At 48.3% G+C, this 15,174-nt stretch overlaps 1 protein-coding gene across 1 annotated transcript in view; it reads left to right on the top strand.

The window, feature by feature from the left end:
- The first annotated feature begins 8,044 nt into the window (after positions 1–8,044).
- LOC107497041 (solute carrier family 22 member 4-like) overlaps positions 8,045–15,174 on the top strand; it is a 41,076-nt gene continuing 33,946 nt past the window's right edge. Inside the window, 1 exon segment of the mRNA XM_016118416.2 lies at positions 8,045–9,449. Within this exon segment, the coding sequence (XP_015973902.2) occupies positions 9,059–9,449 (391 nt within the window). The 5' untranslated portion in view covers positions 8,045–9,058.

Raw genomic sequence — 15,174 nt, 5'->3', positions numbered from 1 at the left:
CACAGTGGAGAATAAGTGATCCCTTCATACGAGGAATTTAGAAGGACCTCACAGATAAGGTGACATTTGAGTAGAGCCCTAAGGTGGTGAGGGAGCCTCTGTGTGGGTATCTGGGGAAAATGCATTCCAGGCAGAGGGAGCAGGAAATACAAAGGCCCTGCATGGGGCAGTGGGGAGGAGGCGTGTGCTTGCATGTCCGAAGAACAATGAGGAAATGGCTGGAGTGCTGTAAGTGAGGTGGCTAGGAGTAGTAGATGAGGTCAGAGAGACGTGAGGACAGGAAGGCCGACCATGTTGACCTTATATGCCACAGGCAGGACTTTGGCTTTTACTTGGAGATGAGAAGCCAGAAGAATAGCATGGCCTGGACTTCATTGTTTTAACCAGGATCACTTGGGCTGCTGTATGATGAATGGACTGTAAGGGACAAAGGCAGAAGCAAGTAGACCAGTTAGCAGGCATGAATGCACTCCCCTAACTAATCCCTAACTAGCCCACTTCCCTCAGCCTCCAGAGCTCCAGCCTCAGCCCCAGTCCAGGCCCCCACATCACCCCCGCCCCCCCCCCCCATACCTTAATAGCCTCCTGCCTGGCCTTCCTGTCTCCTGTCTGGCCCTTCAATTCTTTCTTCACACAACAGCAAAAGGAGTTTTTTTTAAAATGCAATTCTAATTATATCACTCCTATCTATTAAAACTCCTGACTCCCCATTGCTCTCAGGGCAAAGTCTGAACTTCCAGTCCCTGCCCACAGGCCACATGAGAGGCAGCCCCTGCCGATCTCTGCCCACAGCCCTGCTTCACATCCCTGCAATTCCAGTCACGTGGACCTGGAAGTTCAGCTTTATCAAGCTCTCGTCCAGTCGCTTGCAGCCTTCCTTGACCCTCCAAGGAGCTTGAAACAAAAACTGAGTCCTTCCTTTTAGTTCTCTGCGTGACATTTTGATACCCCCACCTTTCTCCTTGAAGATCAAAGAAAGGGGTGAGGGCCAGAGAAACCCAGAGGCTACTTCATACCAGCCTTCCTCCCTTCCTGGCCAAAGACCCAGCCCCTCTAGGGGCCACAGAGCCTGACCCTGGGCTCACAGCCCTTATCAACAGCTGAGTTGGGGGGGGGGGATGGTATTGTGACCTGTACTGTGATGCCTAGATGCTCCACCTGGGGAGCGCCCTACCTGCTCCTCCACCTCTGTCTGCCTGCCCAGCTTACCTGCACTCCAGCTCTGTCCTGGACCGTGCATTCTTGCCCTAGGTAACAGCTTCTTATCTTTGGGCCCCTTCACGATGCTGGGTAATTTTCTGGTTTATCATTTTCCTACACAATATTCAATAATGCAATATTTCTCAGCACACCTGAGTGGATATGGGAGTCTAAAAAGGACTTACAAGGGTCTTTCTAACAAGCAAGAACTATGCTCCTGTGCCCCCACTACTATAAGTGGGAAACTCTATTTGGACCCCCTTAGAAATCAAATTTCATCTTTGTTCCTGTCTGACATGGGCCATTTGTGGCTGAAAGCAGACACTCAAAATTCCAGGAGAGGCCGCCAGAGGCCTTACTTGTTCCTGGAATAGGCCTCAGCCATGTGGTCTCAGAAACAACTGACCGGCCCTGTGAGCAGGCCTGTCTCCCCTGTCAAACCCAGTTACCCAAGCTCAGAGGCCAGAGCACCACACAGCAGCTTTTTCGCTGACAAAGGCAGCAGTGGAAGGACACTCGGCTGTGCTCCAGGGCATTCTTGGACTTAAGGCGTGTTTTCATGGGAAGTCAGAGCACAGCCACAAACTCAGCGGAGGGGACACAAGTTGGATAAGAACTATAACAGGAGCTAATGTGTTGCAGGCATCTATCTCCAAGTCCTTGGTGAACTGATATTACTCGCCTTTAATCTTCATGTCAACTGCAAAGGAAGTACAATTATTATCCCCTTTCATGGATTAGCTCAGAAAGGTTGAGAAACTTGCCAAGGTCACACGCTAGTTAGCTAATCTCAATGACAAGGGCACACAGAGCAATCTCAAGTACTCATCTTCCCTGTAGAACACTGCTTGCCCTACCAATGGTCTGATAACTCTGACCAGGCCACTTCTGAAGGGTGCTAACCTGTCTCTACTTGGTCCCCAGAATAGCCCAGAGTACAAGGCTCAGACTCACCAACTCCTCACACGGGGCTGGGCTCCCAGTCCTCCATGGGGAATTGAATGGTGAAACTTGGGCTGAGTCAAGATGATCCCTGAAGCTTTGGGTCTGAGTGTAGACAAGGCTGGTGCCCGGACACCTGATCATAAACTCTGGCATGCCTGAATCCACCCCAGCGCCTGCTTGACTTATTCCTGAAACCAGGTCATAATCCCTGCTAAATGGTTCTCCTGGCTGCTCAGTGGTTCCTGGAGCATTGACATAGAGATAGAGATGAGGGAGAGATAGAGATAGAACCATAAGAACCTGGACGGGTCTCCTCCCGGCCCCCAGGACTCCCTCTCTCTGATTGCTGGACCCTGCCCTGGTTAGGGGTAGTTTCTTACCCCTCAGCTCTGTCCTCCTACATCATGCTGTGCCTTCTCAGCCTGTTCCTGTCCACTCTTCTGATGGTCCCCAAGGCAGAAGCCTCCTCAAAGCACTGGCCCAGTTCCTCCTTTCCTCTCCAAATGCTTATTCTCTAGGGTGGCTCAGACTGTTCGGGCTCCCTTCTAAACTGCCCCTTCCCTCCTTTCGTAGTTTTGCCCAGTCCCACTGGATTTGATCTGGGAGGACAGAGCTCAGAGACCAACCTGGCCCCACCAAGGGGAGGCTCTTCCTGTACAGGTTTGATCTCAGGTACTGTTCTGCCAGGTCTCCACTTTGGTCTGTCAACTTCCCAGCTCCCAGAGCCACATCCACAACAGATTCCTGCTTATCCTTGCTGGATGTCCAGCTTCCTCATCAATTCTCAGAGCCTGCTTATAACCAGAAACCCTGACTGGCTCTGCTCCTTAGTGTCCTCGTTTATGCAAGGTCTCAGGAACTCCGCAGTCATTTTTGCTTCCAAATATATATCTCCAACTCAAACCTCTGACTGACTAGACATCTCTACCTGGATGTCCCAAAGACATCTCAAATTCAAACATCCCAAACTCACTGCATCTTCTCTCCAACCTACTCTTACTCCTATGCTTCCATTTCACCAACCGTGTCACCGACCAAGCATCCATCCAGTTCCCCAAATTTGGCCCTTTCCCTGCCTAATCCGCTTTTCCCCTCTGTACATCCAGCTGGTCATCAAGACCTGCCCTTGCCACCTCCTTAACAGCTCTGGAATTCATCTCTTTCTGGGCCACCACCACCATCCCCCTCTTGGACTTGCTCAGTCTCTTCTGTGGTGTCTCTGCGTCCACCCTAGATCCCTCCCTTGCATTCTCAACTTGGCCGCCAGGAGGATCTTTCTAAAAACAGAAATTTCATCAGATTTTCCTCTGACCCACCCATTGCCTCAGAATGAAATCTAAAGCCATTTAACAATTAGGAATTTTTTAAGGTCAGAGATGGTCTCGCCTCTGCCAACCTTCCCGACCTCATCCCTCTGCCCTTCCCCACCACAGATTTAGGACTTGCGTGGGCAAGCATCTGGGCTGGATGGGGTTGTTCGGGTGCCAGGAGGTGGCCCGTGGACTGCCCCACATTGTCGACTCCAGGCCCTCTTGGCTAGAACAAGCAACATCAGGAGTTGAACTTATGAACGAGGCTGCCAGGGTCCTGCCTTCCTCAGCCCCGAGGCAGCACTCAGTGAGGGGCAGCACAGACTGCGTCCTCACCCGTCCTATACAAGCAGGATGACAGGCATATGACTCATGGCTTCAGTGTCTCTGGATCTACTGGTTACTTCAGCCACTAATGTGACAACCAGCTCCTTTGAGGTGTCCTGATCTCAGCTGCACTACTTGCTTCTCATGTTTTGCTCCCAGACCCCTCGGACGCTGAGGCATGGGACACCTACAGAAGCTGGCTCAGCATTCACGCATGTGCAGTGTGGGAGACTTAATGCCCATTGGGGCACACCTGAACCAGTAAGGCATAGAAACCTGTGACATATGTTCCCTACTTCTGAACCTCAGACATTTCTGAGACCCATTCCTCCCAATTTCCCACAGCTGTAAACAACCCTAAGCTATACCCTTGTAGTTGCTTTTCTTCTCTGTTTCACTCCCACAGTCCTTTACTCTTGTTCCCTCAGATCTATTTCCAAACAGAAGTAGTCTAGAAGGCAGACTTACAAGGAAGGAATTCTAGAATGAGAACGTTCACCTTTCAAACAAAGATAAAGCCCCTCAATGCTCTGGTAAATAGGATGATAATGATCTCTGGCGTGCAGAAGCATCATTTAATAAAACTCTTACCCATGGTAGATTAGAATGTGATGCAAGTAGAAAGTAAAACATTGGCTTATGTCAGTGTTTTTCCCCCATCTCCCACCCCTGCCCTACCAGAGGACATTCAGCAATGTTTGGAGACCTTTCCATTACAATTAGAGGAGAGTGCTACTGGCATCTAGTAGACAGAGGCCAGAGATTCCGCTAAAATACAAAAGACAACCGCAAATTAAGAGCTGGTGGGCAGAAGAAGCCTGATGTCAGCTACCCCAGCAGGAAATCATATTTCCTCATGAACTTCCCAGATCCAGGCCAATTTACAAGGGCCTATTGATTGAAAAGGAGGCCAAGTCTCCTTACGGAAGACCCCTCCTATGTGGCCGAAGTATATATGATAATTATTTCCCCACAAGGAATCCATGTCTATTTTTATCGTTTAAGCCACAGACTGGGTGGCTTAAACAATAAAAATTTATTTCTCTCAATTATGGAGGCTGGAAAGTCCAAGATCAAGGTGCTGGCCAATTCAGTTCCTGGTGAGGGTCATTCTGGCTTATAGATGGCCACCATCATGCAAGCTCTCTGATGTCTCTTCCTATAAGGGCACTAATCCCACCACGAGGGCACCACCCTTGCGATCTCACCTAAATCCAAAAGCCCATTTCCAAATACCATTGCGTTGAAGGTTAGGGCTTCAAAATATGAATCCGAGGGGACATGATTCAGTCCAGGGCAGTGGCCTTTTACCAGAGTAATTCTGTGCTGAAGAAAGAGAAAGATCCAGACCTTTCAAGGGCTGCTGGATTCAGAGTATGAGCTGGCATTAGTGCCAGAGGATGGGAAACAGCATCATGCTCCCCTTCCCCCACTAAACTGGAGGCTCACGAAAGACAGGTGGTAAATGGAGTTCTCATGCAAGCAGGTCTGAAGGGTCTAAAGATCCATGCTGTAGTTCTCTGATTCCTAAATGCACAACTGGAATAAATAAACTTAGCGCTGGCAAGACCCCAACATTTAATCCCTGTCTTATTAAATAAGAGCTACTGTGGTAGAAGGAGCCAAATGGAGGCCTCTAACACACCCACGTTTTTGGCCAATTTATTGACTCAGAAGTAAAACTGCATTTCGGGAGGAATTGTAGAGATTAGCACCAACAATAAAGCTTTTCCTCTCAATATTCTTCATTGAGGGGGATGAAAAGCCATTTGCTTTCATGTGGGGTGAATAGCAGCACATATTGATTTTCTTGTCCCTGGGCTATGCAAGTTCTCCTGTTCCCTTTGACAATACAGTATTTAGTGTCTTTGATTGTCTTGGTATTCCATAGAACATCATGATGGTTAGCTGTACTGATGACGTAATTGCTAACATGACCAAGTCCTCTAGATGTCCTACTAAAATATGAGCATGCCAGAAGATGGGCAATAAAAAGCATGAAAATTCAGGGCCTGCCATACTGATGAAGTTTTTTTCTTACCTTTTTGTTCTGGAATGAGTTAAAGGTATTTACGAGTCAACAAACTAGTAAAATGAACCCCAAGGACCACCATCATGGCAATCTTATTTCATCTATATCCTCACTCACTTCTTCCATCTTATATTATTTTGATGCAAATTGGTGAAGTTATTAGGGATCCAGTGGTCTGGAGCATGCCAGGTCATCCCCTCTAAGGTAAAGGCAAATTATTATACACTATTCCTTTCACCGCTAATAAAAAGACATAATTCTTGGTGGGACTATTACTCTGACTGATTTATTGGGTGCTTGGGAAGGCTTCCAGTTTTGAGTGAAGCACAGAGTAAGAGAACTCTACAGTGTGTCCATCTACCTATAGTACAAGGTTCCCTGCCATTTGACCCATATTACCCAGCAGAATAGTGTTGCTAGTTGTGTTTGTGGTGATAAGGATGCTGGCTAGAGTCTCTGATAAGCCCTAATGAAAGAGTTTCAGTACAGGTCTCTATGGTTCCAGAGCAAGGTCATGCCTTCTGCAAAAGGAGGCCTTCCTGTGACACCTACTTCAGCTATACCAACATTTCTCCCTTAACTCAAAACAATCTGTGAGTGCAGGGGAGTTGACCAATGGAGCCAGAACAAGGAAATAAATGCCTCCTCATTCTACGTAGCTCTTTAGAAGTTCCCAATGGGATCGAATTCCAGTCACCATGGCAATGAAAGTTGAGACAAGGCTAAGGTAAGTGAAATGACTGAGGCACTTGCCTGAGGGGCAAAATTTAATGGTGGCACCAAGAAATTCAATAATCAGAATTAATAATACTTAAATATATAATTTTTAAATCTAAATAAAAGTATAAAAGTCCATGATGAATAAAATACAAAACTTTTAAGTAAAGATAGGATCAGGATCACTAATTTTTTCCTTTGGCCTCTGGCTCCAATATGTCTCAGCAAGCACTGTCACTGATCCTGGTCATGGTCAATGAGTAGCTAAGTGATACAGTCTTGTGTTGACCTTACTGTCTTCCCCATTCATTCTCTCCAGCCCCTCACTCCTTTCCTACTCAAAATAAACTACCTTCACATAAGTTCTTGTCTCAGGTTTTGCTTTTTCTCTGGGGGAGAGGGGAGGGATGAAATCAAGCTAAGCAAAACCTGTGACCACAAACTTTAAGTGAAACAACAACGACAACAACAAAAAACAATTTTACCATAGGTTAATTGATAGAAACAAGAGTTAAGTTCCCAGGGCATATTTCTGGTCATGAAAATATGACCTAGCTTCTAAATAAAGACCCCAAACACTCCTAAGAGTAAACATTGAAGTAAATGTGAGCTATACATACACTTAAGAAAAATTAACAAAAACAAGCAAGAACATTATTTGCCAACCCACTTCTTCCAGTTCCAGGTTGTGGGTGGGCAGAACCTGTCCCAGCAGCTCAGAGCCCAAGGCAGGAACCCACCCAGGCAGGACGCCCTTCCATCGCAGGGTGCACTCTCTACACACGCTCAGACTGGGATAATTTAGACATGCCAGTTCACCCATGCAGAAATGGGGAGACATGCAAACTCCACACAGACAGTGGCCCTGGCTGGGAACTGATTTTCTTTTTCTTATCAATGTCATAACAAAATGACATCAAACAAGACCACATTATTGGGAGACCTGCTGTGTATGTATATATTATTCATATAAGGATACTTTTAAAAGTAAAATGCTATTAATAATTTCACTCTGTTACTAGGCACGAAACGGAGCTGTCTGGCACATTGGGACATATGGTCTTATTACAGACAAGGAAACTGAGGTTCCAAAAGAGTGAGAAGCCAGGCTAAGGGGAAGGGTCAGACTGGTGGCTATAGAAAGTGAGGCAGAAATGTCCCTGATCCTCTTAACCAGGCGGAGAGAAGCAATCACACTTGTACAAAATCTCTGGAGAGTTGAGCTCTTCAGCCTGTCAATCTCATCTGCCTCATGAACCCCAGGACTCAGAACCCAGGCTACCTCACAGGGCAGCAGAGGGGACATAGACTGGGACACTGAGCTGACTGTGGTCCCTACTCTGGTTACCTTGCCAGATCTAGGCGACAAACTGGACCTTCTCCTCCTTCCTCCGTCCCGCCTTTCCTGGACTGGGGGCTGTCCCTTCTGCCAACAAGAGGCCTTCCAGTCCAAGAAGGCTCTGGCAGAGCCCTGAGGACGTGGCGAGAGTGAAAGGATCAAAATCAGAACACAGGCGTAGTGACAGCAGCGTCTCCATTAGATGCTCTCACCTGGGCCAGGCGCGATGCTGGAGTCTTCTCTAGAAGCCCCAGCAGGACCCTGGGACGAATTCTTCCCCTCCCTTCTTTTCCTCCCCGCTTATCTCTGACGCAGTGTGACCTTGCACATGCCTTCCGAGGTCTGGGCCTATGTCTCCCTTTTTCAAAGTGAGGCTCCTGGATGTCCCGAAGATGCGTCTTTGGGAGCCGCCGCTGGTGACTGAATCCGCCCTTCCAGGACTGGTGGGGAGCGAGCGCCCTGTTGGCTGCTGCCCGCCACTCGCGCGGCGTGCGTGCCAAGAGAGAGGACGCGCTCCTGCCACCGGAGGCCGAAAGAGGTTTCCCCGAAACACTGACTCCACTAACTCTCCTGTCCGCACCCTACCGCCCAAAGTCACTAGAGCTCAGACTTCGGATGGGAAGGGACTGCGGAGAGACTCCGGCCCCGAGCGAGGCCTGAGGCGACGCCGATAGGGAGGGCCCAGGGCCGACCTCTCCGAGACCTTGCTCTCCGGCCTCGGCTCCGCCCTTTCGTCTGCTCTCCCCAACTTTGGGACACGGGTCAGGTTGCTGAGCACTTCGGGGTCGCGGGAGACGCGCAGTGCGCAGGAGCCGAGCGTCCTCCTCCGCACGCCGGGGGCGCCGCTGCGGAGACCAGACTGGAGTCGCCAGCGGCCGGCGACGCGGCCCCAGGCGGAGCCGGCCTCATAGCCCCACCCCAGCCGCTCCCGCGCCGCAGCCGGGATGGGGGTGTGGTCCCGAGCTTCTGCGGTGACTTCCAGCTGTGCGTCCAGATCCCGCGAACGTTCCGAAGCCCGCAGCAGGTTTCCCGGGCCCCGGGCCCCGCGCACCGCCCCGTTTCCCCGCAGCCTGCCTCCCCCGAGACCGTTCTGACACCCTCAGGAAGCGCCCTCGGCCTCTCGGCACTCTCTCGAGATCGCTCTTATCATCACCCGCTGTTGCTAGCTGGCGAACAGCGGCGGGAAGCATGCGGGACTACGACGAGGTGACCGCCTTCCTGGGCGAGTGGGGGCCCTTCCAGCGCCTCATCTTCTTCCTGCTCAGCGCCAGTATCATCCCCAATGGCTTCAATGGTATGTCAATCGTGTTCCTTGCTGGGACCCCAGAGCACCGCTGCCGGGTGCCGGACACCGCGAACCTGAGCAGCGCGTGGCGCAACCACAGTATCCCGCTGCGGGTGCAGGACGGCCGCGAGGTGCCGCACAGCTGCCGGCGCTACCGGCTCGAGGCGATCGCCAACTTCTCGGCGCTCGGGCTGGAGCCGGGGCGTGACGTGGACCTGGAGCAGCTGGAGCAGGAGAGCTGTCTGGATGGCTGGGAGTTCAGCCAGGACGTCTTTCTGTCCACCATCGTGACCGAGGTGGGTGTGTGCGAGACCCTCCATCTGCATCGGTGCCCCTCAAGATTCCCCATTCCCCACCAAACCTAGCTGGCCCACCACTGGGCTGTGTTTCTAATGCAAGGGTGCAGCCCAAGAGAGCGGGACTCACAATAGGCTCATTCCTGATCTTTCCGTACAGTACGGAGAGGATGGAGAAGGGATCGTTGTCACCAACTGTCTTTTCCTTTCAAAGTTTCCCAACAGATGAAGTTGTTTCTCAAGAGCCTAGATGGTGCCCTGGGGAGGCCCAGCCCCAGGCTTCCCAGATGCATAGGTGGCTTCAAGTTCCTATCACAGTCAGAAGGACCCATGTGGGGCTGAGCCCAAGCGCAGACATTAATGGGCAGGTCTGCCTGTTCCTGGGCACAGACTTCTGGAAATGTCAGGGGCCTACTGCTCTGCCATAAGCCTATGCTAAGGTTTGGGCTCCTGTCCTGAGGCTCCAATTCTCTGGAAAGAAGCAAAAGGCCTCCTAACCCTGGTTGGGTGCAGAGAACCAGAGGAGGCATACCCTGGCTCCAAGGCACTTATGAAGAGACAGACTCACTGAGATCCCTCTAAGCACAGGGCCCAGTGGCAGACAGGGGCTCCAGCTTATACTAGTAGCCCCTTAGCATTGTAAGTGATTTTGGTGGCAGGTTTTCCAAGTTTCAGGAATCAAGATATGCACATACTTTGCCACCCTCTGCATTTCCTGCTTCGCTTGTGGTCAGGTCCAGGAGATGCTGGGTCAGGGCACACACTTCCTTCTGAGGAGGGTATCTTCACAGACTAGTGTCCTGCTGTTGGCCAGGCAGGTAGGATTCCCCAGCTTCTGGCTCCTTCTCTGCTCTATGTTCCTCCCTAGGAAAACCCGAGGGTGTCTGTCATCTGCTAGTCCTTTATCCTCTTCCCTCAGCACAATGTAACAATCATCAGACAGCATGGCTGGCGTCACGCCGGTCACTAAGCTGTAGACCTCTCAAAGCACAGATGCCTATGGGGCGCACTGACCATGTTACAGAGAAGGCCAACATCACCCCTGGTTGATAACAGGGTCCTGGAGCTTGAATTCAAATCCTGATTGGTTTGCTGTGTGACCTGAGGCAAATATATTAGAGGGTGGGTATAAAAAAGTGAGGAAAAGTCCAAGATGGGGTGATAAAATTTGAGCTACGTCTAGAAAGATGAGCAAGACTTATCCGGGCAAAGGACATGGCAGATTCTGGGAATGGAATTCCATAGGTCAGGATGGCTGGAGCTCAGGGAAGGCAGATGAGGCTAGAAATGCCTACAAAGGCCAGAGGGCCTTGTAGGAATGTGGAAGAGTCGACTTTATTCTGAGGACAACGAGGAAATAGTAAGAGTTCTAAGCAAGGGGTAACATGGCCAGATCTGTGCTTTTAGAAAGAGCTCACTCTAGCTGCTATAAAAAGCAAGTAGATAGTGAGGAGACTGTGGGAGTTGCTTCGGGAAGTGCTGGTGGCCAGCCAGGAGTGGTGACTGCAGAATCTACAGGACCTGTGGAAAGTGGGCTCAGCCTCTGGACCACCTCTAGATCCAGCTGGCATTGGTGCCATGCCTGCCTTGAGCCCTGAGGTAGCCATGCTTCTTTGATTTTGATCCCTTTGCATGGCCTCATGGTGCTTGCCCACCCCCACCCCACACACAGCCTGGCCCAAGGGCATTTAAGACTGGGGGCCAGCTCATTCCTCCTCAGTTCCTGGAAGTGTCATCAGCAGCTAAGCCAGATCTGGCCCTGCTGGCTGCAGCCCTCTCTGACAGCTGCGTTGACCTGTCTCTTTCTCTTTTCCTTGCTGGTTTTGTTCACCTCAAAGTGTGAAGGATGGGTAGCTGCTGGCCTCCAAGTCCTTACCTACCCCTTTGTGCCCTGCTCACAGGGAGGGGTCTGTGGGCACCTCTGGGATGGCCATCGTCACAAACTCAACTGTACATGCCAGAATTTGCTCTTTTCAGCAGCCTTTCCCTTCTTTGCTTCATTTTTGGATGGTGGGAGTAAAGTAAAAAGCAAAAGGGTACGGGTGGTTGGAAGGAAGGAGAAAGTAGCCCTAGGGTGACTAGGATAGGGGTGGCTCTCCCCAGAGAGGTGATACAAGGCAGAGTTCTGGAATCTGATTGGTGGGTCAGTTTGATTCCATCACTGACCACCTGTCTGACTTCAGCAGGTTATATCACTGCTTAAAGCCTCAGTTTCCTTATCTATAAAAGGGGATACAAGTGTATATTGTTCAACATCACTAATCATTAGGGAAACACAAACACAAATCAAAACCATAATGAGATATCACATCACACCCATTAGGATGGCTATTATTTAAAAAAAAAACAAAAAACAAAATAACAAGTGTTGGCACACATGTGGAGAAATTGGAATCTCTGTGCATCATTAGTAGGAATATAAAATGGTGCAGCCACTATGAGAAACAGTATAGCAGTTCCTCAAAATGTTAAAATAGAATTATCATATGATCCAGCAATTCAACTTCTTGGTATATAAACGAAAAAATTAAAAGCAGAGTCTAGAGGAGATATTTGTACACCCACAGCAGCATTATTCACAGTAGCCAAAAGGTGGAAGCAACCCAAGTGTCCATCAACAGATGATTGGTTAAATGAATGTGGCATATATGTACAATGAATGCATGTGCATGGATATACAGTAGTTTCCTTCCTTGGGGGCTGATTTGTTCATCCTGTGCAGTTACTAAGCATTGCTTTTTTTTTAAGTTTATTGGGGTAACATTGGTTAATACAATTATATAATTTTCAGGTATACATTATAATTTGACATCTGTATATTCTATTGTGTGTTTACCACCCAAAGTCCAGTTTCCTTCAGCTACCATATATTTGATCCCCTTTACCCACTTCACCCTCTCCCTATCCCCCTATATTTGACCCCCTTTACCCCCTCTGCCTCCCCCCTCCTCCTCCATCCCACTAGTAGCCACTAGTCTATAGTCCATGTCCATGAGTCTCTGTTTTACTGTCCTGCTCATTTGTTGCTTTTAAGTTTATATCCCACATATAAGTGATATCATGTGATTTTCAACTTTTTCTGTCTGGCTTATTTCACTTAGCATGATTATCTTGAGGTCCATCCATGATGTCACAAATGGCAGTATTTCATCTCTTCTTATGACTAAGTAATATTCCATTGCATATATGTACCACACACAGCTTCTTTAGCCAATCTCTATCGTAGGACACTTCAGTTGCTTCCATGTCCTGGCCACTGTGAATAATGTTGCTATGAATATCGGTGTGCAAATATCTTTTTGGATATGGGTTTTCAAGTCTTTGGGGTAAATACTCAGTTGAGAGATTGCTGGATCATATGGTATATCAATTCTCAGTTTTTTTGAGGAACCTCCATACTGTTTTCCATAGTGGCTGTACCAATTTGCAGTCTCACCAGCATTGTATAAGGGTTCCTTTTTCTCTGCATCCTCTCCTTTAATAACAACATTTGTTATTACTTGTCCTGTTGATTATAGCTATTCTAACAGATGTGAGATGGTATCTCATTGTGGTTTTGATTTGCATTTTCCTAATAGCTAGTAATGTTGAGCATCTTTTCATATATTTGTAGGCCATTTGTATGTCCTCTAGGGAGAAGTGTCTGTTCGGGTCCACTTCCCATTTTTTCATTGGATCGTTTGTGGGTTTTTTGTTGTTATGGAGTTGTATGAGTTCTTTGAAGAATTGCTTTTTTAGCTTTATTTTGAAATAACTTTTGATTTAGAGAAAAGTCATGAAAATAGCACAGACTATTCACATATACCCAGCTTTCCCTAATGTCCATACTTTATATAACCATAATTCATTTATTAAAACCAGGAAATTAATATTGGTTACAGTATTCTTAACTAAAACTTCAGACCTCATTTAAATTTCACCAGTTTTTCTACTAATGTTTCTTTCTGTTTTAGGATCCTATCCAGGACTTCATATTATATTTGGTTGTCATGTCTCCTGAGTCGCTCATCTGTGATAGTTCCCCAGTCTTTCCTTACTGTTCATGACCTTGACACCTTTCATAAGTCTATCAGTTTATTCTGATGAGTCTCCTACAAATTGGGTTTGTGTGATTTCTCTAATGATAAGATCAAGTTTGTGAGCTTTTTGGTAAGAATATCATGGAAGTGATGTGTCCTCGGGGCATTGTACCAGCAGGTACATGATGTCATTACAGCTTATCACTGGTGGTGTCTATCTTGCTCACTCGGTTAAGTTGGTACCTGCCGGGTTCCTACACTGTAAAGTTACCATTTTTTCCCTTTATAATTAAAAACTATCTTGGAGGAGATACTTTGAGACTCTACAAAAATCCAATTTCTCCACAAACTTTTACGTACTTGATATTATAGAATCCATTGCAGGACCTCAACTGAAACAACTATTTCTGCGGCGTTTGCCTAGAGGTGATTTGCATCTACCACATTCCTTCCAATCTATCCATTGGAATTCTACAAAGAAGAGCTTCCTCTTCGCTCCCACTTATTTATTCATGCAATTATTACTTTATATCAGTACAGACTCATGCATATTTATTTTGTTCCATGAGTTATAATCTAATACTATCCTATTTATTTTGTTGCTTTGGTTATGCCAGTTTGAACCAAGTTATTTTTCTCTTTAAGAATAAAGCATGTGAAAGTCAGGATAAGGTCCTTTATCTGTCTCTGGAATCAGAGTTAGAGGAGCCCATGTTTGGCTCTGGAGTAACGATGCAGGAACAGAAGCAGAAACAGGTAGATTTGGCCCAACAGGGACCCCAAGTGTTCCTAAAAGGTGTGATGATGGAGTCCTCATCACTGAAACCTACTGCAGTTGTGAGACCAGTCTCTCCGGGCATGGACCTCCATATAGCCCTCAGTGTCATGGACCCCATTAAGCTCAATGTGTGAGGAACCTCAGAGGCCTCTTGCCCTGAGCCTGAAGGAGTTCTCCAGGGGCCTAGATCCATCAGCAGGGCCACAGGCTGAACAATAGGGGTAAGCTTAGCTTCTGGCCAGGGTCTAAGCATGGGCTGGCCTCCATTTTAAACATGTCCTCTTTTCCCATGGAGCATCAGATAGCCTTGACCCCCTTTAGTCCACAGGCTGGGAAAACTAGGCAGTCACCTCTGAGCCAGGCACCACTTCTTCTAGGCCCCATGCTCCAGAGGCCCTGAGGGCACCTGGTTTTGGTAAGGACCAGCCTTCCGTGGCAGGCTAAGAGCAGCCTGATGCACTGCTTCTCTACCAGATAGACTTCTAGCCTCTCATGCAGCTGGATGCATCCTCTAGGAACCCAGGGGTGGAGTGAGCTACTGGTGGCTGTGCCCTTAAGCATTATAGAGACTTCTTCAAAGGGTCTAGAGGCATGTGCTTTGTGCTGTCTTTCCTGGGACCTGGGGTCAGGGCATGGACAGAGCAAGACACACAGATTTCTACCCACAATCTAAAGATATAAAGTAGGAACAAGGGGCCCTCATCTCCACTTACAGAGCACTTATGGGAGGCTTTGGAAACAGCATGGAAGGGAATGATGAGACAGACCGAGCCTGGCGTTTGCCTGGCTACTATATAGGCCTCCAAATGGCAACTTACAGAGATGTGCCTCTCCTTGGGGCATGGCTGGGCTCTGGCAAAGGTGAAACTTTGAGCAGCAGGCAGGTTTAAGCTATTTTCTTCCCATCAGGCCTGCAGGCTGCCCCA

Source organism: Rousettus aegyptiacus, unplaced genomic scaffold, assembly GCF_014176215.1.
Source record: "Rousettus aegyptiacus isolate mRouAeg1 unplaced genomic scaffold, mRouAeg1.p scaffold_m13_p_7, whole genome shotgun sequence".
In the NCBI taxonomy this organism is placed as follows: Eukaryota; Metazoa; Chordata; class Mammalia; order Chiroptera; family Pteropodidae; genus Rousettus; species Rousettus aegyptiacus.
Note: the sequence above shows the minus strand (reverse complement) of the source record. Positions and strands in the feature narration are given on the sequence as shown.